Source organism: Lathamus discolor, chromosome 6, assembly GCF_037157495.1.
Source record: "Lathamus discolor isolate bLatDis1 chromosome 6, bLatDis1.hap1, whole genome shotgun sequence".
NCBI lineage: Eukaryota > Metazoa > Chordata > Aves > Psittaciformes > Psittacidae > Lathamus > Lathamus discolor.
The window spans coordinates 72888371-72916250 of NC_088889.1; the positions used below are offsets into that span (position 1 = coordinate 72888371).

General features: G+C 46.7%; 1 protein-coding gene across 8 annotated transcripts; it reads right to left on the reverse strand.

Moving 5' to 3' along the window:
- Positions 1 to 1406: 1406 nt before the first annotated feature.
- ROGDI (rogdi atypical leucine zipper) lies at positions 1407 to 27751 on the reverse strand. Of its 8 annotated transcripts, none has more exons than XM_065683492.1 (13): positions 27690 to 27751; positions 25284 to 25355; positions 23616 to 23698; positions 22219 to 22273; positions 21603 to 21683; positions 19168 to 19263; positions 17238 to 17336; positions 16642 to 16755; positions 15885 to 15934; positions 15214 to 15340; positions 14538 to 14653; positions 13690 to 13962; positions 12503 to 13006 (listed from the first exon to the last, which is right to left on the reverse strand). In XM_065683492.1, the coding sequence occupies exons 1-11, from the start codon at positions 27729 to 27731 to the stop codon at positions 14612 to 14614; spliced, it is 861 nt and encodes a 286-aa protein (XP_065539564.1). In that variant the 5' UTR covers positions 27732 to 27751; the 3' UTR covers positions 12503 to 13006; positions 13690 to 13962; positions 14538 to 14611. The 8 variants fall into 8 exon arrangements, with proteins under 8 accessions (XP_065539565.1, XP_065539566.1, XP_065539564.1 ...); XM_065683488.1 differs by having other exon boundaries at positions 12503 to 12837; positions 12924 to 13006; positions 13690 to 14653; XM_065683489.1 differs by having other exon boundaries at positions 12503 to 12627; positions 12759 to 13006; positions 13690 to 14653.
- Between the last annotated feature and the right edge of the window lie 129 nt (positions 27752 to 27880).

Consider the following 27880-nt stretch of genomic DNA (forward strand, 5'->3'; position numbering starts at 1 on the left):
TTGGGATCACGAACTGAAACAGGGCCCAGCACTGGGTTTTTTCTCCAATTGGACCCTGAGAGACTGAAATGAAATAAATTCAGTGGTGGGAAAAGTCAACTCCATTTGATCTGATAATTTAATTAGAATTAATTAATTCAAATAAAAGTAAAGAAAATAATCTCACAATCACCACAGTATTGCTGAGAGAAACATTCAGGTAACACGTTAGGGTTCAACAGACAAATCTCAGCCATGACCATTCAATCCCACAGCAGCAGATGACTAAGACAAGTCCCTCCGCTCATGAAATACAGTTTAAATCACAGAGTATGTTGTCCTGTATATTTGAGAGATCCAAAAGTACCATGAAGCCCCCATAGCAGATGGCATCTTGGGCTCCCAATGGATTCTGCAGTATGCAGCTTTCTGGAAGGCAGCTGTGGCACCCAGGAGCACTGGGAAGGACATTGCATTTGTCAAGTTATTTACAGATATCTTACATTTGTAAGTAACTTGACAGCTCTCATTTCTTCCAGATGTGCGGGACAGAGAGCAATTATATTGAGCTTCTTTGTTATCTGGATCTATTTTGCTGGACAAGATAAATTCATTGTCGTGCAAAGTTAACAGTAATGCCTCAGGCTTTGCCCAGGCACAGAGACAGATGACCACAGCACCTGTTTCAACCCCAGCCCCAGCAGTAAACCGTGGCAGAGCCAGGAGTCACGTCACCCTGAGGGGAGTGCTGGGAGCTCCTCTGATCCTAGGGGCTGGGTTTTGGTTGTCTTGCATGCAGAGCAGGACATGTCACCAAGCAGCACTGTCGCCAAGGGCTTTTCCTTGGGTAGGCTGGAGACCTCTGGTTTTGCTCTGTGTTGTGATGGTTTGGGCAGACTAACATGCTGTGATTTTCTCATGTGAAAGTTTTCTCTGATACTGAATAGCTTGTAATCACCTTAATTGTACCTCTCTCCCCTAATGTCGGACAGAGACCAGAACTAATTCAAGCATATTGGCATAGACACGGATCAGCACTTAGCTGGGTGGCTCATGCAGGGATCTGGCAGCACCCCTGGTAAGTGTAAAGGTAACACAATCAAGGAGGAGATGTGAGCCCTGGGAATTTCAGCTGGGGTCAGTAAAGTCAAGAGCAGGCAGGCATCTCCATTGAGGATGGAACCTGTCTTACACATGGGTGGGGCTGCATCCTCCCATGCCTGTTTCTCCATCCTCTCATGTAAATGCTGTGATTAGGGAGCCCTGTAGCATGACCTAGCATTATAATAATAGTAATTGTCTGTGCTTCAGGACAGGAGTCACAATGCTTCCAAATGCCTTCAGAGCAATGCGTATCAACCCAGGCAGAAATAAATGGTTCCATCTGCTCTTACATAAAGTCCATCCTTCCCCATTGAACAAAAGCATTCAACTTTCAGACAGCAATAATTTTATTTGGATGAATAATGCTCCAGTCAATGGAAAAAGAAGCTGTGCTGGGGATACCAGGGCTGTTATTCTGCTTGATGTCTCTGGGTGGACACACAATATCTTTACAAAACTGCACTAAGTGGATGAGTTGGGTTTAGCTTCAAGGCCCACATGACTGCCATTTACATAATCCTGGGCTACTCACAGTTGAGAGTACCAATTGTGTAGCCAAGCACATCCAGGAGCCACCTGGGTTTCACAGGAAATCAGCTTGGCCAAAGCATAGTTTTAAGTTACTTGCATGCAAATTCTTATCATTCAGTGATGGGACAGCTTGTCCCCACTCAGGTGCCATCATTCACACACCACCTTCACCCAGCCCTCAGGAAAAGAAAAAGAGGGATGGTGGCGATGAGTTCACTTGCCAAGGGCTGTTCCTTCAGAGGGGGCTCTGAAGACAGACATCTGCCATATTCAGTGCCTGGGGATTGCTCAGATTAAGCACCAAGTGCCTGGAGGCAGCAGCCTGAAGCACCACTGTTGGCTGCCCTTGGGCATTGCCACACATCAGTGTGGACAGGACTCTGCCAGCCAGTCCTTGCTACTGTTAGAAGTGGGAGCACTTCACAATTGCAATTACTTTGTTTTATAAGCCAGCTTGGATGAGCACCTGGCACAGAGTGAAAAGTAAAATGCCCTTAGTGCTAGCAGAGGTGTGCCCTACATCAGTTTTAGCTTGCAGCATCCCTCTCTCCTCAAGCACCCTTCCCACACAGCCCACCTACTCCATATAGGTACCTTAGGGATCTGGCACCCCTCCTCACATGCCCTTCTTCCTGCCCCTCAAGAGGCCCATAAGCACCCATGGGTGCCTCACAGCAGGATGTTACTGCCAGATGTACTGCAGCAGGTAGCTTGCTGAGTTAGTCTAAAGCCAAAGCAATCCAAGTCCTGGCACTAGGAGAGGGAGGTGAGGATTTGCAGCTCTGGGAGCAGCCCAGAGGAGGAAACTGTGAGCTCCTACTAGACCTGGAATCACAAACTTTTTGCCCTCCAGTCACTGACTTTAACTTCATCTTCAATAACATCAAGCACATGAGAGCTGGTCCCACATCTTCCATTTCTTCTGCCACTACCTGGGACTGAGCACAGAAGACACCAGCCTCCTCAAAGGATAATGCCATCTCAACCCACCCTTCCCTTCATCTCAGTAGTCATCGGTTAACATGAGAACTCCCTCTTCTTGGAAAGCCAGCAATGGTTAAGCTCATGCCTCATGATGGTGCCTCCAGACACAACTCTCCCTGCAAGACTGAGCCAAAACAATCTTCTTGGCCATACAGTCCTGGCATCCCTTTGTTCTGTGGGCTGCAACTGCCTGAAAATTCACACCAATAAAAGGATCTAAATGGAGTCCATTGGATAGGCTGCAATTTGCCAAGCTAGATTCTGGATCAGGCCCTCCCAGAGAAAGACATGTATTTCAAGGGATATTTAAACGCAGATTGTTTAGTGCCATCTAATAGACTGAGGTACTGTAATCAATTCATGCCAACAGCTTTGACACATGATCAGTATTTTCCATTAGGGAGTATTCTCCATTAACAGAATTACTTCATCTTGTGCTCAATAGATCTTATCTACTGCTCTTGCCCAAAAAACAGAAATGGAAGACACTTGAACCTGGGGACAGGAAGATGTTAGCAAAAACCCCTGCGCAAGGCCTCCATGGAGCAGGCGGAAGGCTCAGTTACATTGCATCTCCTGAGTACCTGTCAGTGCCACTGCCTCTGAAAAACACTCGCTGAATGTCTGAGCAAAGGGACTGCACCCCTTAGCAAAGCCCCACACTCCAGGGAGCTCTGCTAGCAGCAGCCCAGACTCTTGCACGCATCCCCAGCCTGGCACACAGCCTGCAGTCAGATGTGTGGATGCTGTGCCAGACCCTGCAGAAAGACTGCAGACACAGCAAGCTGTTTGCAGATTTGCTAATATTAGAACATTACACAACTTGCTTCTAATGAAGTGCTCATCCTGGCTTTGTGTTAGACAGCAAAATCCTGCTACTGTGTCCTGTACTGCTTCCTGCCCACAACACGTAACCATGACCTTCCTGCTCGTACCAATGACTCCTAGCTGGCTGTTGCCCCAGCCAATAGCTAAATCTAGAATAAGTCAATCTTAGTCTAATTTTTCCCCAAGTGTTTGGTGCTGTTTTAAATAAAGCCACTTCCATCTTTTCCTGACAATTTTAATGAAAAAGCTTTCCTGGAGAGAGATGATTTTAAAGAAGGGGAAGAACTAAATGCACACACTTAAAACAACATCAGTTTCTCTAATGACTCCAGAATGAGCTGCTGCCCTTGTGCAAGGGACCCAGTGCAGAGAAGGAACAATTCCACTTGCACACCACAGCTTGATGATGCACAGACTACCTGACAGCTTGGCAGCACACTCCTGAAGGCTCTCCTTGGCCCTCAAACCCAATAAGCAGCAAATGTCTCTGAAAAGCAAGAGATCCAGCTAAGAGCAAAGGTTTGCTCCCACCAGGGAAAACTACACTTCAGTGGTTATCTTCGCCCTTCTGCCACAGGTAGAAGAACTGCACCATCAAAACCAGCTCTCAGCACAACGCTCCCAGGACAAGCGATGCCTTTGAGGTGGGGAGAAGGCCTACCAGAATTCAAATATCCCTGGACGTTTAAGAATATGCAGACATAGTTTCCTAAATTGAAGCACTGCATAAGCATATTATATATCACACTTGAGCTTGACAGAACAGCATTCAGTCTTAGAAGACCTGTCAATTGTTTTGGTGGGTAAAAGTGTGAGGTGAGTATATTTATTACAGTGCACTTTATTAAAGTGAAATGTAATTAGATGTACAGCCAGAAGACATCATTTATTTCCTCTGCGCAGATAGTCCATACAGGCACCAGACTGTCAAATGAAAGGAACTGAAACAGAAAAATATAATAATTGCATTTTTTTCAGGGTATTTTACTGTTGGCTAAAAAATACCAATTCCACAGTCAGGAAAGGAGACTGCCTGAAGAAACATGAAAAACCGAGGAGAAAGAAAACACTCCTCAAAACAGATTGGTCAAGGAACAAAATGAAAGCAGTTAAGAATAGGCTGCTCCCACCCAATGCATAATAAATGCATACTAAATAATAATAAAAATTAGAAAACTGATAAGGGAAGGAAGAAGATTGCTGTAATGAACAGAATTACCTTGATGACCTGCAATACTAGCAAAGACAGGACAGAAGAGTAAATGAATATTTCTGTTCCTCTTGGCAAGTGGTCATAATGTGTTCCTACCACAGGATGCTGAAATACTTACATCTACATTTTCCAGGAACTCTCAGGCCAGCCAACACTGGCTTTCAGTAAATCTTCAAACTCTTCAGAAGGTGTCAGGGCAGGCAGAGAGATTCGTAAAGGAACCAGGAGGACACATGTAACTGTACAGCAATCAGCCTGATGCCAACTCAGGAAAATAATGGAAAAGCTGAAATGGGATTCTTTAATTACTATATCACACGATAGTAAGACAGAGCTTGTACAAATTACTTCTTACACAAAATATCCACTTGCATTGAAAAATATCAAGTTACTTTGATGACAGCTATTTTCTATAACCCCACTTTGATTGGCACTGTCTACCAGACCATGCCTGAATGCTTGATTAACACACCAGAACAATATCAGAATAATGCACACTAAGCGGGTTAAAACCCTGTTAAAATGTCTGCGCCACAAACCACAGCTAGAAAGGGAGCATCATTGCTGAATGGGTATTGCTAGTGACCACAGAACCATAGAATCATAGAATAGTTAGGGTTGGAAAGGACCTTAAGATCATCTAGTTCCAACCCCCCTGCCATGGGCAGGGACACCTCACACTAAACCATGTCACCCAGTGCTCTGCCCAACCCAGCCTTGAATACCACCAGGGATGGCGCATTCACAACCCCCCTGGGCAACCCATTCCAGTGCCTCACCACCCTTACAGTAAAGAATTTCCTCCTTATATCCAATCTAAACTTCCCCTGTTTAAGTTTTAACCCATTACCCCTTGTCCTGCCACTACAGTCCCTAATGATGAGTCCCTCCCCAGCATCCCTATAGGCCCCCTTCAGATACTGGAAGGCTGCTATGAGCTCTCCACACAGCCTTCTCTTCTCCAGCCTGAACAGCCCCAACTTTCTCAGCCTGTCTTTATACAGGAGGTGCTCCAGCCCCCTGGTCATCCTCGTGGCCCTCCTCTGGACTTGTTCCAGCAGTTCCATGTCCTTTTTATGTTGAGGGCACCAGAACTATACACAGTACTCCAAGTGAGGTCTCACAAGGGTAGAGGGATCCTTCATCACCCATCTTGTCTGGCAGGCTGGCAGAAGGCAAGCATTTGGCATTTCAATCTGGCTGAATATTGACTTGTGTTAAAAGAGAAGCCCCATTTGCAGCTGGTGTCTCAGACCTAGCTGGAAATGGAAGTTGTACACACTCAGGCTGGAACCAAAGAATGCATTTCTTTTACCAGGCAAAACAATCATCGTTAGAATTGGGAGAAAATCCTCCACCCCACCAGCAGAAATGTTCAAGCTCAGGTCAAATACTTTCTCAAAGAAAAGCTAAAACCAGCCCAAACGATGGGGCTTGCGGGAACTTGTGCAGTCTTAGGCATGGGGAGATGCAGCATGATGCTGAGTTATTCTGACCACCTCCCACACTGGCTCCAGCATTTTGGAGGTGGTGTTTTCTCTAGGACCATAAATCATTTTTGCACTCAGAGGCATGTGAGGTTCAATCACTCCATTTTCACCAGCCGCTTAACATAGCTCTTCCTTATGTCTATTTGCACATATGTAACACCTCAGCATACAAATGCAGCATTTTGCCTGTCACCCATTCAAGCTTTCAACCTCTCCAGCTAACTTTCCATCTGCCTATAAACCCACCCAGTTATCTAGCTGGCCATGTGGACAGATTTATCCAGCTCTCTCATCTGGTGCCACTGCCCCCATCACAGCTCTCATAAACAGCATCCCAACAATGAGACATAAACTTCATTCCTATCTCTGGGGAATTAATCAGCTCACATGAATATCCTTCAGGTGAATTATGGACCCTGCTGATAAGAAGCCAAGAAACTAAACATTCATTTGCTCTGCTTCTACTCTGACACCATGATTTGTGTGGTGGTAGAATTTGGCTCTAATTAGATTGTAGGAGAGAGAAGCCAGGACACCTTTTATGTCCCACTGTTCACAACAATCAGGACAAGCAATACACCTTATGCAAAGATTACCAGCAAACAGAACCAGTTCTAGCTCCCACCTCAAATATGCCATATGGGTGCCTGTGCTCTCCTGCACACCTAGGTGCTCCCTGATCCTAAGGTGTTGCACATGTGCAATGAACCACTGAGAGGACAGCCAAGGGACAGTCTCCATGTGCACCCATACACAGCCTGGATAGAGAAGACAACACATCCTTACTCATGACAGACCATCAGTCCTGCAGAGGACTCTTACTCTATGTGGAAAGATGCGAATTGACACTGTAGGAGTTCTCCTTATCCCAAATTGCGCAAAATTTCCCCCCAGATCTTATCCCAGGTAGACAAGAAGCATCAGATTTTAGCTGCAGCCCTCATGCTCCCTCCTTCAGGGTGAAGGTGCCCTTGGCAGTCTGGTGCCAGCATGCAGTAGGGATGAGGGTGATAACAGCCTGTGGGGGACACAGCAAAGCTCCCTGCAGCAAGTGTAGCACAGGCAAAACTGTGCTCTTCTGCCAATGATTTCCCCAGGGGAAAAGACGTCTCCAGAGACAGGAGGAGGTGGAGGTGGCACAAACTCAATTCTCACTGTACAGCCAAGGCCAACCAATGAGATCTTCCCTCTCATTGCCCAAATCTGGGAAGGAAGTGGGTGTCTCCAGGAGATTACAGCCCACAGTGTTTTGAGAATGGTTAATTGAGGGACCTTCAGTGGATAATAGGTGGTTAGGAGATTACAGCTGCCCATAAAAAGTATCCATCTGCATATAAATCGCAAAGACCAACAGATGAGGCAGGTTCAGTGAGTCTCTGTATGAAAAGTGCAGGGTACTTGGATTTGAAGCATTCTTATCCCCCATGGCTTCACCACAGCCCCTGGCTGAAGGAAAGGAATATTAGTGTGTGGGTCCTTGTGGAGTGGTGGATCTGTCTCTTTTTCAGACATCCCCAGGCACAAACAGGACCCAGAAGACTGCCCAAGCTTCTGAGGACTCAGCACCACATCTGCACACAGTCTTACCCACTGTACATGGCTTCCGTGCCTCTTAATGCAAGGACAGCAGCAGGACCAGCCAGCAATCCTTCCAAATCACTAGACAGGAAGGAAATCTTATTGCATTGAGGTCTGAGCCTTTCCGATGAGCCTCCTGCACTCAAAGGATCTTAATTTTTCCTCAGCCCCTCTCTTACCAAAGAAGTAGCAGCAATAGTATCACTGAAATAGCACCCATAACAGTCTCTTTCCCACTTTTGAGTGGGGGCTTGCAAGGTCTTGTTAACATTCCTTAGTCCTTTTGAACACTAATTATTTTGTTGAGTCAGAGCTCAATCTGGAAACACGTGTGCTTTATTAAAAATAGAAGGCAGCTAAGCATTTCCAAACGACAGAAGAACGAAATCAATGCCTAATACTTTACCTAGTACATGCTCTGTCAGAGCATTCCCCCACCTAAACAGACATTGCCTCTCACGAGCCACCCCCAAAACCTCCAGATACTCAAGCACTCTTGGCAGGCTTTGTAGTAGGCCTTCCCTCTTGACCCAGCTCTTCCAATACTTTAACACTGCCTTCTTGGCTTGCTGAGACACCAACAGCTCCCTCCTGGCTAAGCCACAGACTGAGGATGTGGCCCGGCACTGTCATATTCAGGCTGAGTACATATGAATTCATGTATTCTGCCAGGATTGAATGTTTACAGGAATAAATCTAATGCACATCTCAGCCCCACACCTCCCTCCTGGTGCCAGCAGGGTGCCTTGTGCACAGGCGTGTTGCTGATTGATGCTCCATGGGAACAGGATATACTGGGCTCTTTCTAGCTCCAGTCCCCAGGGACCCACATGCATCCTCCCCTGTATCCTGAAGCTGATTACACAATCCTGCCATGATCCCTCCATCCACTGGACTACTGTACAAGAAGCAAGCAGGGACAGTCTCCTGGAAATGAGCAGCAAACAGGTTTCCCTCCTTAGTGCCCCACCCCAGGAATGAGAGCCAGGTCCTGGAAATGGGGGACACAAGAAGGAACAGCAGCTCTGCTACAGCAAACACCTTGAGACCTGGGCATTTGCTCTGCCAAGCAAGTCGCTTTCAGAGGCCGGAGGCCATGCATCAACCTCCGCACCACCTCCTCACTCCTGCTGACGATCATGAATGTGGGACCAGACAGGCGTGAAACTACACTTCACTGTGACTCTATGGAGCAAACACCCAGCTGTCAAATCAGCTTGCCTGCTGCCATTTCAGATAACACAAGCACTGTCAGCCTGGGGAGTGGGGGGTAAGAAAAATCCTTTTCTCGGTCCCCAGGCTTCCTGTGAGGAGGCACAGGCCCCATCCCAGGCATCACGGGAGACTATGCCCACGCAGCATTAAACATTCCTGTCTGTGAGTAGCATTCCCTTAGGACTACTGTACTGCTCAGTAATACACATAAGGTTCTTACAAGGAATGTATCTTTGTAGCCTTAGTGAAGATGACTGTGGTCTGAATTTCAAAATCAGTTCTGCACCTTTTAATATGAAACAACATGTGCAGCAGGAAAGGCAGAAAACATTATCAGGAAAGTGGGAAATAAATCGTGGCAGCTCCTGCACAAGAGCAGATGGTAAAGGGCTGATTAGCCAGGCCTCCAGCCTGGTCCCTCCAGTTTCACCAGCCACTTAATGCTGCTGGTAATCCCAGCCTGCACTAGGAGAAGCCCCTCCTTGGAGGCGGCTGGAGGTGTCTAGATGCCTGGAAAGGGCTACTTGCAACTGGGTCAGGACTTCCACTCCACAAGAGGTGGGTCCTAGAAGCCCCTGACCCACCCCATGAAATCTCTGCCAGTGGGCAGCTAGTGAGAGGATGATTTGCTGACAAGGTGGAGCACGGACACCTTGACCGACCCCCCCCCACTAAAAGCCCACCTCCTGCAGTGTCGCTGTGGGGCTGAGGCCGGCTTGCCACCAGGCTCCTGCCTCCTCGGGGCCGGACCTCCAGGACCCGCAAGCCTTTGCCTGCGGGGCGAGCGGTGGGGCTGAGGCTGCACCTCCCTCCGGGGCCGGCCCCGCAGCCGCGCTCCAGGAAGCCTAGCCCAGCACCGACACGCGATTATGCGCTGCTGCCCCGCTGCGCCCCGCGCCCCGGCCCAGCGGCAGGTGCTGTCAGGGGGGTCGGGCCGGGGCAGCCAACTCTGCCCTGGGCGTCCGGGAACGGAACATGGGGCAGGCAACGGGGTGAGGCCAAACACGGCTAAAGGGAATGTGGGAGAGCGGGCAGGGCCGGGCTGCAGGCTGGGGCCGTTCCCTTCTCTCGGGTGTCCCAGGCACAGCCTGCCACTCGGTCTGAGGCTCAGGACAGGGCAGCTGGAGCCATGGCTGCTGCACTCCTGCCCTCTCCCACCTGCAGGCAGGACGCAGCTGCTCTGGCAGCCACAGGGGCTGGGGTCAGCATCTCCATGCTGCTTCCTCCACCCATTCCTCCTCAGCAGAGGCAGCCAGTGCTTCCAGAAACCTGGAAGACCCTTCCTGTTGCCATGCACCCACCCGGCTCTACAGGCTTGGTCCCACTTACCCCTCCTGCAGACGAGGCTGTGGAGGAGAGATGGTGCCATGCTGATAGCCTGCATCTAAAGCAGCTGCATGAAATGAGGGCAGCTTTTTCCCGACTGAAGTGTTGCCATGCTCTTGCTCTAGCTTGGGCAGTGTTCCCCACCCTGCAAGGGCAGCCTTAACTCAAGGCTCACAATCAGGGTTATAAAGACCACCCTGCCCCCGGGCGATGGCCTGCATCCTCCAGTCAGGGACCAGCAGCACATGGCTGCATCTCTTCCAGTCTCCCCTGCTGGCAGGGGTAGTCTTGCTGCCCTACAGGTATATAGGTCACCTACCCAGATCAGCTCTGAGCAGAAATTGAGATGATGAGGCAAAGCCCAGACCTGGAAAATGAGATCCAACACTTCCTGAGCCAGCTGGCAAGAAAAACATTCTTTGAGACCACATGGGACATTGCTGCCTTTGCCATCTTCCTCATCTTTTGGGTGAGTGCATAGCGCAGCACACGGCATATGCCAAACAGCTTCTCTAGATGCTGGGCTTGGCAGACAGCTGCCCTAATACCAGCAACTCATACAGACCCCAGCACCACAGCCCTGGAGGAAGAACAGAGAGTGTGGCCACTCCATTTACATTCAGCAGGCAAGGGCAGCAACAACAGCAAAGTACAGGGGCCCATAGGAAACATATACGCTGTGTAATCTCCCCTTGTTGCAAGACCACTTTCATAGCTATGCCACTACCTTGCCTAATGCTAGCACAGATCAACCTGCCTGGGCTCAGATGGCGTTTGTGGGGTTGCCATACCCCGTGTGATGTACTTTACTTACCCAAAGTGCTGCAGTGCTAACCAGAAAAAATGGAAGCACACAGCCAAGAGCTGGAAGACAGAATTAGGCCAGGCATGTCAGATGCAATGCCAAGCAAGTCCTGGCAGTGGCAATACCTGAGCAGACTGGCATCAGCACACACAAATACCTGCAGTTTCAACTCCAGGTCCAGGAAAAAATGATTATATCTTTACAAACATTTAGCCTTAGCTGAGCTCAGCAAGTAGACTTTCTTGTCTGCTCAGTGCTGAGATGCTGGGTGTGAGATAGTGCTCACTCTCTGTGACTACTCTGCGGACAATGCAGAAAGATCTGCTCAGATTGAGATAAGAGGCAGTCATAAACTCTCTTACTACTCTACTGCTGTCATTAGCCTGCTGTGGTGCTGTTGCTGAAAGATGCCCAGCAAGTGTCTTCTCCATCTTAGTTCAGGCAGCCCTCCTTGAAGGGCATACAGAAGCTGAGCAGCTGAGGCCCATGGATCAGTGTCTTCTGCAGTTCCAGAACCAGCATCGTCCAGGCAGCAGTAACTCAACTGCTAGACCCATCAAAAGCAGATAGCCAGTGGATCTAAGCAGTAGACCTCTATCCCCTGAAGACCAAGTAGAGATTCCCTGGGAAAAAGAAAGGTGCCCTCAGGAAAGGTTTCATTCATGAGAACTATAGCTTCCCCAAAGGAAGCTGCTAAAAAAACAGAAAATAAAAACCCAACCCAGGAAAAGGCAGTCTATTTCATTTGGCTGCAGCTGCACAACAGCGTGTGTGTGTGTGTGTCCTGGGCTCAGATGTAACAGTTATTTTTCTTCTTCTTAGTAGCTGGTACAGTGCTGTGTTTTCGACTTCAGTCTGAGAAGAATGCCAAGCAGTCACCAAGGAGTGTGGCCCACAGCACATATGAGCTGCATTTGCAAAGGGAGGGGTGGGGTGGGCTGTCAGTAGTTCAGTCCAGTATCAATCTCACTGGGCTGCAAAAGCAGAGCCTTTAGGGCCTTCTGCACTCAGAGGTTTAGCAGGGGGAAAAAGAGAGACTTTAAAGTCTTTTAATTGGTGGACCCTTGTTTTATCTTTCAAATCAGCAGGTACCAGCCCAGGGCATTGGGCCAGCCTCTCCTGCTGAATGCAACCCACCTTGCTGTTGCTCTGTTCTGTAACAGTAACCTCGTCAGTGTCCTGTAGCAACTAACCACTGTCACCCAGCAGTCCTCCACACACAGCATCAGAGCTGTGCACTACAGCTGGAATAGGGACAAGTATTCCATTTTGCACACTCCTGCCCTCCAGAGCTGAAGAACAGCTATTTTCATCAGAAGAAAACAACACACACTGGGTTGCGGGCTACATCCCCATCAGCAGGAAGCTGAGTTGGAGAGGATGTGGCAACATTAATTGGACTGCACACACTAGTGTGAATTAAAAAAGGAGCCTCTTCAACACCAAGGGTGGCTTAAAGATGAGCACAGACAGCTCCAGAGAGGTTTATTAACTATAAAAATACTCTCTTACAAGAAGCTGTTAATGGTGAGCAATTCCACATATGCACAAGCACTTTCTCAGTGGAGAATGGTCTGGAACAGAGCAAGGGTTGGTAAGTAAATACTCAGGGTCATGACCACAGCTAGTCATAAGGCTAATTGACTGGAATCAGTAATAAGTCTGCTATTGCATCAGCCCATCCAGGCCTCTCTACCTTACTTACATCTTTCATTAGTCATTAACAGACGTATTCATCTCTCACAGCCTGATATTCACTTGCAGGTTCTGTTGCCACTTGCAACCTGTAATATTAGCATGCATTAGACCAAGCACAGCACCAAGTGTCCTCAGGGAAGGAGGCTGCATCAGTAAGAAGGCCGGCACTAACCTACTCAGGATCTCTGCAGTCTCACAAAGGGATGGAAAGGAACATCACACACAAGGTAGGCCACATATGCCCAGAGCAGAGGTCTATGCAAAAAAACCCCAAACCAAACCAAACCAAACCATACCATAAAAAAAAGCCCCAAAACCTCAAAGCAACATACCTATCTCCTAGTCTCCAACCTTGGAGCTATTCAAAACATACATATATATGTATATACATATAATATGGTCCTGGGAGACCATCTTTGGGTGACCCTGATTAAGCAGGGAAATTGGAACAGGTAGACTGCAGAGGTTCCCTTCTGAGCTCATTCAGTGTCTCGTCATTTTGAATACAATGCTCTGGATAGCACTTGGAAAACACCAGGATCCTGGTGTTTTGAGGAGCTTGGTGAGCCTGCAATCTTCACCTCAGCATGCACATAGGTGCCTCAGTAAGGTACTTCAGTGAGGAAAGGCACCAGAAACACAGGCTGGGCAAACCTAGCTGGAGCCAAGCAGGACACAGGTGATGCTTCCCCATCATTTAACAAACAGCTCCATGACCAAACCCAACACACCCTCAATACCTGCAGCCTCTTCTGAACATGACCATCAAGTGAAGTCTGAAAAGTACTTCAGGCAGTACTCGGGTGTCACTGGACTGAGGCCACATAAACCAGGCCAAGCCTTCAAAGAGCTGCCCACCTCTGCCCTCAGAGACCACTACTCTCCTCCCAGTAAGACAAACAGTTATCTAACATGCATAACTAAGAACAACCACTCACTCATAAGAGAGCACATAATCTTTGATACTCTTTCATTCTCAGCACTGACAGCCCACAGGAACATGGTAGGTCTGATTATCTTTATTTTACAGTTTCCAAAGCCTAGAAGGATGAGTTACATACTGTAGCATCCATAGGCAGGCAATAAATTGTAGAACTGTAATAGCCATGTGCTACTCACTTTGGGTTTAATAACAGGATGTGAGACTGCACAGCTGTCCTCAAGGTATCAAGGCAACTCCAAAGGCTGGCAGTGAAAAAAAGATACTAAACCTGGAAAAAAATAATTGGCCAAACTAGGGCTTAGGAAAAAAATGTATTTTCACATTAATGCCAGGGGCCAGGGGAAGGTAAAAAAAAAAAAAAAATAACAACCCAGCAGACTATCCCCAAAGGGGAATCAATAGCATGAACAGAACAGACAGAAGAGGGAGAAGCTTGGGGCTAATCATAACCACACAAGAACATATTTCACTGCAAGGAGCAACACACCCTGCACTTTTCGTGGTGTGTTAAATTACTCTGTCTTTACCCCTTCCCAGGCAGTTCACAGCCCAGCAGTTAGTTACAGCACTGTGTGCAAATGCAGTTAGTGAGAATAGTCCACAGCTCCCCATCCCCTGTAATGGACTAGTGTAATTAATCAGAGGCTTGGAAAGTGTAAGCCACACAATGCACATAAGAACAAAGACAGGAGCAATCTCTTGCCAACGACACAGCATTGCTCAGTGACCTGCTTATGTAGCAGTCCCAGACAAGGCTACTAAAGCTGTGACACAGGATACACTGACCCTACCCTACAGAGAGCCACAGGGTAGGTAGTGAGCCATAGCACTCTTCAGGCTGACCTGACTCAGCTGGCATATTTAAAACAAACAAAGACACTGGAAGTGCTGTAAAGGCTTGGAGACTTCACAGAGAACTAATATGGCCTGTAGTTCCAGTAACTGGAGAAAACAGAGATCTGGAAAGGTAGAAGAAAAGCAAGTAAGTTCCCATATCCTTTGGGCCGCAGCAGAAGGAGCATATAATGCATGCATGACAATTGAGCTTTACAGTCTTACACACTGCAGCACTATACTGCAGAAGGGCAGATGTGCTGCTGTTGTCAGTGAATAGGCCTGGAGCACAAAGTTACTTGCTCGAGGTGGCAGCCAGCTCAGCTGCAGAGCTGGTACTGAACATTAGCCTACCGGAATCTAGTTTGCTGAGGTCTCCATGCCTCCTCTCCTGTACCCTGTCATTTTCTCACAAAATCAGTCTCATGACTGAGGACACAAAAGCGTCTACCTGCTCCCACCTAGTCACTAGTTCAGCAAAGACTTCTGCCACACTACTACACTTAGCCCAGCTGGCTGTCTGCTAGCCAGTGCCAGCCAGCTCCCTGGCTCCAAGAACATTGACTCATCACTTGTTTTCAGTTTATATGTAAGTTGTACAGAATAACATCACATCAGAGTTTTAGATCTGAGGTCCTCTCAAAACCCAAAGTTTAAAACAAAGCCCTTTTTCTAAGGCCATTACCTTGTCCTTCAGTTGCTGGCAAAGCTGCAGTGAAACTGTGAAGAAGACAAGGGCATCATTTAACCATGGGACAACACATTCCACTTTATGGACATGGCTGACTTCATACCGCTGGTTGCCAAACTCACTGGAGTGGGGAAAAAAAAAAGAACACAGCTTCACACACAACAGCACAGAGCATAAAAATCAACTGTTGTCTGTTCTCACAGAGAGGAGACTATTACGATTTCTACTACATTTAAAAGAACAACTGGCAAAGTTAGAGAATACAAACTCTCAGTCTACCTCTGACCAGACTTAAGAGTTAAGCTAAATCTAAGAGCGTTAAGTTAGAAACTTTATCACTTTTCAGAGAAGCATAAAAGCCAGAAATGCAAGTGACAATGCCAATAATGTTCATTTTGGACAACTCTCATCTCTAGATAAACTCATGGCACTGTATAGATGGACTGTATCCTGAAAAGTCACATCTTTGAGCAGGCCTTTAAGACCAAGTCATTAAAGAAGCACTGTTACGGGCACCTGCGCATTCACAGGCACAGCTACAGCAAGTGACTGCACAGCTGCTTCATTTAACAAATGCTACTATTAAAACTACATACAGCCATTTGAATCTCATCCTCAGCATACTCCTACAACTGTTACACAGCCCTTGTAGTGACTGTACTTACAATATGGCTCCAGGGTTGTGTAAAATGGACCCTCCAGCAAGCTTGACATTCTAGAAGAGAAGGAAAAGCTTTTAACACTGTAAACAAACTATGTAAACACTTAAGGTTTGCATTTTCAGTAGCCTGACATCAAGAAATGTCTATGCTGCATCTGCCTGAATACTCCATTCATAGGGAATCCATGACATTTGATCCCTTCATGAAAAAGAATCTACACAGTCACTGAGTCCAACTTAGCTAACAAAAGTAAGAGAAGATCCAGAAGAAAAACAAAAGAGATTTTTAGGAAAAATATCCTTACAGAGGACTGCATTTCATAGAGCTTAAGAGTTTAATTCTGTTTTCACAGCATACCACACTGACCGAAACGCAACGGGTAAACAGAAAAGTATCCATCAAAACTGTTCAGAAAACCAAAGATGCTACTTTAATGTAAACTGCAGTAATACAATTATGCCTTTCCAAAACTACACAAAATTATAAACTATTTTGTAAGATAAAGCATTACTTGGCAAAAAATAGTTACTGGCTTTCTCCAGAGCACCAGTATTTTCTTCTGGGTTAAGTGTCCATGACCCAAACTAGATTTAGAGTCAGTATTCTGTCTGCAGCAGATATAAACACAGACACTTAACAGCACGTAGAGTCATTTCTGCATCATCTTCTGCATACCACATTGCACCATGTAACAGTGCATCCTCACAGTGGTACATAGGGAAGGGTAAATAAACTAAGCTTAAGAGATAGCAGGTGTCACCTTGGTTGTGCTGGGCTGCAGCACATGAAGTTGGTAGACAGTCAGGCACAGCTTATTCAGGTTAATATAGAAATTCACAAGGATGTCTGGAGGCAGACCAGGAGTGAACATTTTCTGGTGAGAAAATAAGCAGTTTCTTTGTCAGTTAAAGGACCATTATTTCTAGTGCTGGGAAATCACTACCTTTTTCTAAGCCATACTACAGTTACCCCATAGTGAGCAGGACAGGAAAGAAACAAAGACTAGGTAGCTTGCATGCAATGTTTGTTCCTCTTGCTGCACTTGACAGAAATGGTGTATGCATGATGGTGACAAAAGAGGGTGGAGGTAGCATTCACAAGGGCAAATCATTCCCAGACAAGATTCCTGGGAAGAAAATAGAACTTACTCTCTAAGAAATAGAGTATTCATGCCCAAGTCATCTGTTTTCCTACAGGAAGATTCAGAGAAGCAAAAAATGCAGGGTTTGCACCTACTTCAGCTCTCTTTCTGCCTCAGAAAACACTTGGAAACCCATTTCTAACAGGATGCAGCACAATATCCTAACTGTTGCATACTACCAGACTGTACGGAGATCTAGACCACGACACACTTACTGCGAGACCACTGGAGGCAATCTCTGGTAGAGTTAGAGTGGCTGGAGTGGTAAGCCGATTTCGGGCTCTTGAGAGCTGTAACATCACAGCATCCATAAGCTACAAGATAACATACAGTACACTGCTGAGTGGCAGATAGCATACTGCAGAATTCTACAACTTTTTGCAAGTGTTACAAAAATCACCACGGGCAATACCCACCTCCAGGAATTCAGGCACTTACTGGGAAGGGGTGGCTCCCACATAAATGCAATTTAACTGTTACCACTGTCATAGACACTTGTGAGACAGGCAGGAGCCTTTAATACCAGCGACTGAAGAGAGAACAGCTATTCATTAGAAGAACAGAACATGAGATCAATTACTGATGCTACAGAAGCATCAACAAACTCGTTATGAGCTCTTCTGAAGAGCATTAAGGAAAAACAAGCTGTGTTCTAGTTATCCCCATTCCCACATCATGGATACAACAACTGCTGCATGGCCCCCCCCTTCATAACCATCTATGAGCTAGGGCACTAGAGAAAAGAACCAGCTCATCGTGAGTTCAATCCTGCTAGAAACCACAAAGGCTTATTCAGGCAGACTTCCTTTTCCATAAAAAATGTGGGAAGCAACATTTAAGAGGAATTTAACATATAAGAGGAAGCTCTTATAGAGCTCATAACTGCTAAGATGAAGGCACGTTATGACTAATTTCTCATCCTGCTTCCACCCAAAAGTAAAAAAGTTTTTTTTCTTAGTTTCTTCCTATTAGCAGCCCTTGCCATGTGGAGACTAAAAGGTTTAGCTTTCTCACATTTTATACTGTAATGGACTCTAATGAGTAAATTGAAGCTCTGGTAGCTTCAGTAGGCAATTCCAAGCAAAGGGCTGGTCTTTATTGCCACTCAGCAGCTGGTCTGTATCAGACCAGATATACTACTAGCAAGTAGTACTTTCAAATTGTTAGTTGCGAATACTAACAGCAATCTTTTGACAACTACCTTGTGTCTTCACTTGCCGTAAGCACTGACAGGGAAGAGCATAAGCTCTGTAATAACATAATCCAAAAAAGATCTAGGGAGATGCTTCCAGATTATCATCGTTGGCAACAAAGCACTGACTGCTGATATTACTGTTCACCAGGATGTACAGTCCTGTTACTAATGCTAAACTGGCATAGATTCATGCCAAATATGAGGTCACATGGTGTCAGGTTTAAGCCCATGCAGTAACTCAGCACCATGCAGCCACTCACTCTCCCCTTTCCCCATCCCCTTGGACTGATGGGAGGAGAACTGGAAGAATGTAAACCCCACAGGTTGAGATAGAAACAGTCCATTAACTAAAGTATAATAGAAAACTACTACTACTACTAATGATAAGGTAAATAACGTGGGGAGAGAATATAAAACTAAAAAGGGAAGGGGGGAAAAAAACCCAATAAGCACAAGTGCTGCACAATACAATTGCTCACCACCCACTGACTGATACCAAGCCCAACCTGAGCAGCAATCTGAGCCTTCCATGTAACTCCTCCCAGTTTACATACTGGGCATGACGTGCTGTGGTATGCAATACCCCTTTGGCTACTTTGGGTCAGGTGTCCTGTTTCTGCTTCCTCCTGGCTTCCTGTGTCCCTCCTCACCGGCAGAGCATGAGACTGAAAAGTCCTTGATCAAGGTAAGCGTTACTTAGCAATAACTAAAACACTGGTGTGTTACCAGCACTGTTCTCAGATTAAAGTTGAAAACACAGCACTGCACCAGCTACTAGGAAGGAGAAAAATAACTGTTATAGCTGAACCCAGGACACATGGATACTCTGACATATCAGGTACAACTGGGGAATTCATTTCCAGTACAAGACTCAAGACAGTAATGTACATTAACTGTCTTTGAAACAGCAAATGGAGGGAAGAAACTACACAAGAATGCTTCCTCCTCACCTTGAGAACCTCCGAGCCTGTTTTGAACTGGTAGTTTACATCTCTGTTCATAAGCAGGTAAATGGCTTGGTTAACGTGGTTTCTAGCATCCTGGATCTGCAAAGGTACAAACGTAGTCCTCTTAAGGCAACACTTTAAGATTCACACTAGGAAGTAGAGGTTTCCCTGATTATCTCATTGGCCCTAAGAAGATGGTGACTTCTCAAATGTTAAGGCCATTTCTGTCTAAGTACCAGACACTCATTAACACAAATCTGCCACTGATGCCCAGCTGCATTACTGGGTTCTTCACTCAAGGACTGGAGATGCATAACAGTCTGACAGCTACAGCCTGCATTGTCAATAAAAATATTGCTGCTGCCCTGAAGAAACACAGACATCATGCACTCTTATCCTGGGAGGACTCTGACCATGAGTGCTCAGATAGGAATTCTCACTGTTGATGATGGGCGGTCAGGTCTAACAACATGCATAACGATTTCTTTTTCAAGAATTATTGCAGCTAAAACCAATGACAAATTACATCAATAGCAGCAACAGTGAGCAACAAACATGGATTTCTAATATATTTGTAAACTACGGTTGTTGAGATTGAGAGTTAGATCCAGCATCAAGAGGCTGCCATCATGCCACCTATGTGGCACTTGACCAGGCTGAGGACACAGCTGGCTCAAGTCGCTGTCAAGCATGACCACTTGTAGCCAGGAGACAGTTACCAAAGCAAGGTTGATAGGTTATCCCACTGTTTTCACAGGAGCAAGGACAAACCAGAGGAAGGAAAAAAATGGCTGTGGGAGAAAGTGACTTGTGCTCAGCTCCAGGCAGCAGCATGAAAATTGAGAAGGGGTAGATGAGATTGTGCAATAAATGGAAAAGGTAAGCAGGGAAGCCTGTATGAGAGGTGGCTGCTGGAAGATGGATAATACAGCTTGGGATATTTGTAGCGTGATACATCTACACTGCTTCCCAGCACCCCTAGATCCCAGCTGAGCCTTATAGAGGCCTCCCTGCCATAGATCTGTGTACTGGTTCCTTCTCATCTAGAGCTCACGGATGCTCTTACGAAGCATAAGGCTCTGGAAGCTACAGAGAGAAGAAAGAGATGATAATGTCCACTGCCAGACTGCAAAGGTATTCTGCAGGTACTTGGTCTATGGCATCTCCAAACATCACTTCCAGCCTTTATTTCTTTCAGATGCTTCTGAGCAAGCTACATAGTTCCCGTTACTCAACTCAGCAATGACAATCCTGCTATTATAAGGACTTGCTTCATTCTTATTCCACCTTGATTTTGCTGTTTTCTAATCAAGTTTCTCAAAACTTGTGTGCCTGCACCTGTGTTCCTCAGAAATGTGCCTATACTACAGTTTCCTAACAATGGCTTTACTTTGCACAGAGGAACAAAACTTCAACTGGCACTACTCACTAAGGGAAGAAAACTCACAGTACTTCAAGATACTAATTTTTAATTCAGCGGACAAAGATCACCACATAACCACTGTAAATGCTTCTGCACAGAAGCCCGTCAGGCACTAACACTTCACATCTGAACAATATTAGAACACAACACTTGCAAGTAAATAAAGGAAGGTGTTTCCCATAAAAGCTGGTAGAAGCCTATCAACCAGGCAGCAATAGCAACCAGCCATAAAACAGGACACGCTGCTGAGTGTTATCACAGAAACTTCCTTGACTAGTTGTGAGGCATAAACAAACCCAGCCGTGCTTGGCATTAACATTGAGTACACGATTTTCTAGATTTCTAGAAAGCCACCAGGTAGAGGTTTAACTCCACTGCCAACGCAGTTATTGGAAACAGAACTCAATACCAAATGCACTAATCACCTAAAAAAATCTGAGCCACAGTGAACCATGTGGAATACATCTTTCTCCAGCCTACTCAGCTACAACAGAATAGCTGCAGGAAACTATGTCTTCAAGATCAGGTCCTGAAATCAGGTATTTCCCAGCAAAACCAGGGGAAAGAGATTCAGTGTTCTGGGCAGCCAAAGCCCTCTAGCTATGCCACAAGAGCACAGTGCGATGAAGTTCATTTTCAGCTTAAAGAAATATTTCTGTAAGGGAATGAGAGCAAGCTACTCAAAGTTGCTTCACGTTGCTTTTTGCCCTGCTAGCCTGGGTTTTACAAGCAGACACAAGGCCAGTACTTCATAGCCACCCTAGGCACTCCCTCTGAAGCATTATGATTGCTATGCAGACAGCCTTCAGCTCACTTGTGTTTCAGGAACAAGCATGTCCCACCTCTCTCCCAGCACCATAACTGAATTTAATTGCATCTGTTTCTTCCCTTAGTTTTTACCACTGGAGTTAATGCGGGATGGACATAACCTTCTCTCTCGGAAAGCAAGGGGCTATAGCTACTGCTTGGAGGGCACACATGCCAAGGAGGGGTAGACATCTAAAGTTAACAGTACCTGCTGCAATTTCCACTGCTTGTCTTCCCGAAATGCAAAGTGCGAGAGCTGATTATTTCTGGGCATTTTCAGACTAATGTCCTTGAAGAAAGAAACAAACGCATGAAAGCAAGCAATCCCCACATGAAGAGCATGGAGACTGCCAGTCCCCCTCCATTCTGTCTCTCAGACCATCTTGGCAAGCTGTTTTTCGCTGCCCTGGCATGGCCAGAACCTCAGTCCTCCTACAGGAAGGTGTCAATACAAAGGGCAAGTAGAAAGGCATTTAGTGAATCATGCCCTAGGCAGGTCACACAAACTCACCTCTGAAGGCCCATGAGGAAATTTGATACTAAACAACAAAGGCAGTAAAAGCCAGGAATCCCCATGGAAGTCACCTCCACCACTCACCACAGAGTAGGGGTAGGGTGGTGTTAATGCTGGATCTTAACAAATTTCAGCAGTTGCTGAAACATTAAGGATTTAAGGCCCATTAGGGAAGACTGACAAAGAATACTTACTGATCACTGACAAAGCATAGTAAGGATGGCCTCTACCTTGAGGTCATAGAAGTGTGAAAAGGGTGACTCCCACCCCTTGATGGTGGTTCAAAGCAAGAAGCACTGCAAGTACTCACAGCTTGACATAGGGCATCTCCCTGTAGTGTCAACACTCCTTTCACCTGGTCTGTGCTGAAATGAGAAGAAAGATCTGGGCAACACTAGTCACAGGAGACAACAGACGTACTGAAATATCAATCTAATGCCACCCCTGCCTGTCCCATATAGCTGACCCCCCAAGGCTCAGCTGGGTTATGCAGATGAACCACACACATACTTTCATGTCCTGAGACCTTGGCCTGTGGCCAGCTGCTGTCGTGTTCTTTTTGAACCACCTCACTCTAACTGCCCTGAATAAAACATTATGTTTATTTCTGATCATATCCTTATTTCATGCATTATCTATCAAAAATTTGGTTGCCGTTACAAACAGCTCTAGCAGGCACAAACACAAAATATTAAGATTACTTACTGACACTGGAGTGCTATGTGGTTCATAAGGGAGTTGAAATTTACACACACACACACACACAAGAAAAAAAGCCCACAAACCAAAAATCCCCACACCCCAAACCCTTTAAAAGGTCCTGCAAGAGGGCTTACATCTATAATGAACAATGGGGGAAGAGTGAAGCACCAGGGCCTTCAAGAACTCAGTTTAGCCACACCTTACATTTTAATACACTAGACAGAGACTCTTGATATCAACACTAAGATCCATCCTGCAACAATAACGAATGAATACTAAAATCAACTTTAATATCTAAAGAATGGAACCTTCAAACCCAATGCAGAATCACTGCATCATTCTATAAAATGTTCACCACGCTGTTTCTAAGGACTAATGTGTACTACTTTGCTTGCAACATCTGCCAGAGTGCAGCTATTCAGATCAAGGGCTATACTGAAGATCAAAAAATGGACAGCTACTTCAGAAGAACTGCACTTCTATAAGCACCTTCCACACCAGATCTCAGTTTGCTCTGTGCAAAATATCTTTTTTACTGCTATTTTAGGGAGATTAGGACAAAGGTAAGATTTGTCCACAGTCAGAGTCAGAAACTGAGCCAAGAGCAGAATTCAGGTCTTTTAATTGCAACTCCCTACACCTATAATCAGGAAAATGCCTCTTGGCAAAACTGCTGACAACAGCACACTGATGCAACCCACCAGTGAGTGGTCAGTAACCAATGACTATGTTAGAGGTGTTAGTAGGAAATGGCACAAGTCTGGCTAAGGCAGCCCTGAAACACAGCTACAGACTGTTACGTTAACCCGCCAGAAGAGTCTGGTTTTCCTTAAGACAAAAACTTGTATTAAATAAAACCCCTTTACTCGTGGGGTGCTGTAGACCTTTGCATCAGATGCTAGAGGAACAGCACCCTGCATCACAGAGGAGAGCCCCCAGCACAAGCACAGCCCCCACCACGTGGCCTGACAGATCAGCAGAAACCCGCTGACCATAACCACTTACCCGGATGTGCTCAGCACAAAGTTCTCCTGCTTGACAGCTCCTCCCAAGCCACTGGCAGGCAGGGCAAAGCGTTGAGAGGCCTCCTGCCCGAAAGAGGACATAGTAAATGCTGGAGTATTCACTGGGGCCCAGCACACCTCAAGCCAGGGACAAAGAGAAGAGAAGAAATGCAGATGCCAGCAAGTGGCCAAATACAGAGCAATCATCTTTGCAAGCCTCCTACAAACCACCTAGCAGAACATATGGATTTTACCTCATCCTCCTGCAGGACATACAAGAAAGCTGGAGAGGGGCTTTTGACAAGGGCCTGAAGGAAAAGGACAAGGGGAAATGGCTTTAACCTGACACAGAGAGGAGATTGAGATGAGCTCTTAGGCAGAAGTTCTTCCCTGTGAAGGTGCTGAGGCGCTGGCACAGGTTGCCTAGAAAAGCTGTGGCTGCCTCATCCCTGGCAGTGTTTAAGGACAGGCTGGACAGGGCTTGGAGCAACCTGATCTAGTGGAAGGTGTCTCTGACCATGCCAGGGGGTTGGAACTGGATGAGCTTTAAGGTCCCTTCAACCCAAACCAGTCACAGATTCTATGACAGGTGCAGACCAGAAGAAAGCTCAGTGCACGCAGCCCATGGCAAAAGGCCTTGTAAATCCCATGCTTCAGCTGTCACTCTGCATAGCCCAGCCCAGCCCTGCAGGCCCTCAGGGCCATGGTAGTGGCCCTTTCTCATCAAGCTCCCTGCTCTGGGCTGCACAGCGCAAGAACCATTGGTCCCTTACCCACTTAGGGAAAGGTGAAAACCAGCCCTCCTTACTGGTTATACTGGCTGACAGCTGTCCTTTAATCACACTTTACCCTTAAATCTCTAACAAATTCTTCAAAACAGACACTATATATAGAGATACTGCAGGCTATTGTCACCTGCTACTGAGTCACATCCTGGGTTGGCACTACAGCATTCTGACCTCTCCTGGCACCCACCCCCCGCCCTTACCTCCACATTTTTGTGCCTGCTCTGGCATCAACCAGGAACCCCCTCAGAAACCTCAGGGCATGAAGAAGCTGGGTCTGTTGAAAACTAACCTAGCAGGACAGCAGTGAGCTCTTGTGCATACAATCCCCTTTGGCCAGTTCACCACCCCCCTGCATGGAAAAAGCTATACCCAGCAGCCCAGGCTCAGTATCATCACATCACACCTCTGTAAGGGGCAGGTAGCAGCACAGAAGCAGGAATATTGGGTATATCGAGTGAAGGATGAAGTGCATGCTACTAATTACTGCACAAGTAGTAGCTTGTCAGCTAAAGGCTATCATGATCGCTTCCACCATCACATGACAGAGTTACAGGCAAATCCAGATTCTCTGTTATAGCAGATATTCCCATCTCATGCAAATGCCTGTCAGACAAGTCTGGCTGCCTCCATGTGCCTTTTCAAAGCAGCTCTCAGCAAAGACGGACAAGAACAGAGCAATCTAGGAGAAATCAGCTTTACGGAGTCCTCAAGATCAGAGGGTAAGCAGACACCTGAGACAGCACTAGACATGCATGAGGGACGTTTCTGTGCACCCTCTACCAAGAATTTTTTCCTCCAGGAGAAATCTACCACCCTTCCTCAAATGGGCGAGCTAACAAACCCACAATACAAAAAAACAGATGAAGCAAATTAAACCTTACCTTCAAAATATCCTGCAGCTGTTTCAAAACAACATGGACCTCTTCTTGTAAAAGCCATTTAAATTCTTCTTCCTACATTGTGGAAAGATAGCAGTGGAATCATTAGAGACAAACACTGGAAACAGATCTCTCAGTCAAACATGAAAACTATTTAAGTTCCAAGTATTCTGCTATGTCCATGTCATTTAAATCACATGCTAGTAGAAGAAAAATATTTAGTCCTAATTTGTTAAAGGGCCTTACTCTCCATCCTAACCAAATGAATTGTCCTTATTCTTGTTTTGACATTGTTTCACAAAACAGCCTTCATACAAATCACAGGATTGGGAAATTCACAAGATGTGAATTTCAGGGAAATGCGCAGACCCGGCTGCTTCAAAACCTGGGACATCTATTTAAGCTGCTGGAGTGGGCTGACCCTGGCTGTTGTGCAGCCAGATACCCACTCAGCTTCTCCCACTCCCCCTCCTCAACAGGGTAAGAGGAAGAAATGAGATGAAAAGCCTGTGGTTGAGATAAAGTCTAATTACCATCAAAGGCAAAACAGACTCACCTTGCAGACAAATTAGGTAGTGAGAAACAAAGACAATACCTAAAACGTTTCTCCTCCCCCACGCTGTAACATTTTACCAGGCAACAGCAGCCTAAAACTAAGCTGAAAAGTAGGTGGCAGGACAGAAAAGCCGAAGACTCTCCATCACCTGGGCAAATTCAGGAAGAAATAAACTCAGATCTGGCAGCACCGCCTCCAGCCTCAGCCAGCAGGGAAGCCTGTATAAAGCAGATCCTCAAACCAGACAGCTAAGCATTGCTGTTAAACCACAAGGCCCCATGCTGAAAATTATCACAGAAGCAGGTGACAGGAGCAAGAAGGGACAAAGAAGAGATTGACACTTGCTGCCTTAGAAGAGAAATTTTCCACATGGACACTACTAGAAGTAAATTAATTGAGCAGGTTGCCCACAGAAATCATGGAGAAAATTTAAGCTTGTGGTTTCTCTCCTAGACAGTCCCTGCTCACCATGAAAAACACAAAATAACTACTCCCTGATGTGCTGTCACCTTATGCATGAGTTATCTGAATAAAGAGTAGGACAAGGCCAGTTCTGTTTCCACAAATGGTCACCCAAAGCAGGTACACACTACTATAACCTAGGCAGGATTCTCCATTATCCTTCAAACCAGCGTGGCTGCAGGACTACTGACTTTCGCCATTTAATCCTGTTTCGGGTTCCTGGGCATCACACCAATATACTGGATTCCTTGTTCTTTTGTTCTCCGTTACACTCACTCTCCTTCAGGTTCACAAAGGAACAGAACTCATGCAGGTAACACACACACACCCCTTTAGTGCCTTTGCCACCCTACTGCTGCCATGCACACGTTTCCACTGCACATCATTATTGGTATCTTTCACCCCATAAATGACTGCACAAGATCTTCCTGCCCCAGTATTGATTTTATACTAAGTCAAGTTCATTCACCATGTCTGCACGACTACACGCCTTGTGTTTTGGTGGAATGCAGTCGTATCATTCTAAAACACAGTAACTTTAGAAAACCACGGTTTTCACATGTGGCTTTCTGCTCAGCCCAGATACATCTCTCAAATTCCCTCCTTGGAGAGGAAGCTTTCACTACTCCTTGCAGACTGTGTTAAAGGAGGCATCTGCAATACCAGCAGGTCCAGGTCATCCCTTACCTTTATCAAGGCAATGAGGCTGCTCTGACATATATTACAGAATCACAGATTCATATGGGTTGGAAAGGATCTTTAAGACCATTTGGTTCCAACCCCCTGCCACAGGCAGGGACACCTTCCACTTTCCACTGGACCAGGTTGCTCCAAGCCCCATCTAGCCTGGCCTTGAACACTGCCAGGGATGGAGCATTCACAACTTCCTTGGGCAGCCTGTTTGAGTGCCTCACTACTCCCACAGTAAAGAATTTCTTCCTTACATCTAACTTAAATCTTCCCTGTTTAAGTTTTAGCCCATTACCCTTTGTACTATCCTGCCTATCATCTGCTGGGCCTGGTCCTCCACCAAGCAGGATGCTGGGCTATGAAAAACACCAAGGTCACGTAACCCAACCAGTGACTGCCGCAGGCAGGGCACCCACCCGCGCCCGGACCCGACCGTGGCCAGCGCAAGGAGCGGCAGCGACCCCAGCGGGTCCGCGGCCTGCGCCAGAGGAGGCCAGCTCAGCGAGGGCCGCCACAATAGCTGAAGAGAGGCTCTGCGAGGAGGAGCAGTGCTAATGCTGAGGGCAGCACGGCACCGGAGCCCGGAGCCGGCATCAAAGCCCCACCGCGGGGCGGCAATCGCAGAGCGCCACAGCCAGCCGGCTAACAGCCCGTTCCACGAGCAGAGGAGCCGCCGGAGCCCCCCATGCCAGCCCACTCACCAACACCATCCGCTCGGCCGCGCTCGCCATCGCCGCCGCCATACCACCATCCGCCGCTGGCCCCTCCCCTTCCCTGCTCCCTCGGCCGCCCCCATTGGCTACAACCACTGCTTCTCCGCCCGGCAACGCAGCCGAGGCCTCGACTGACTGAGCAGCGCCGCGCTCCCAGCGCCACCGAAGCGTGGCGAGGT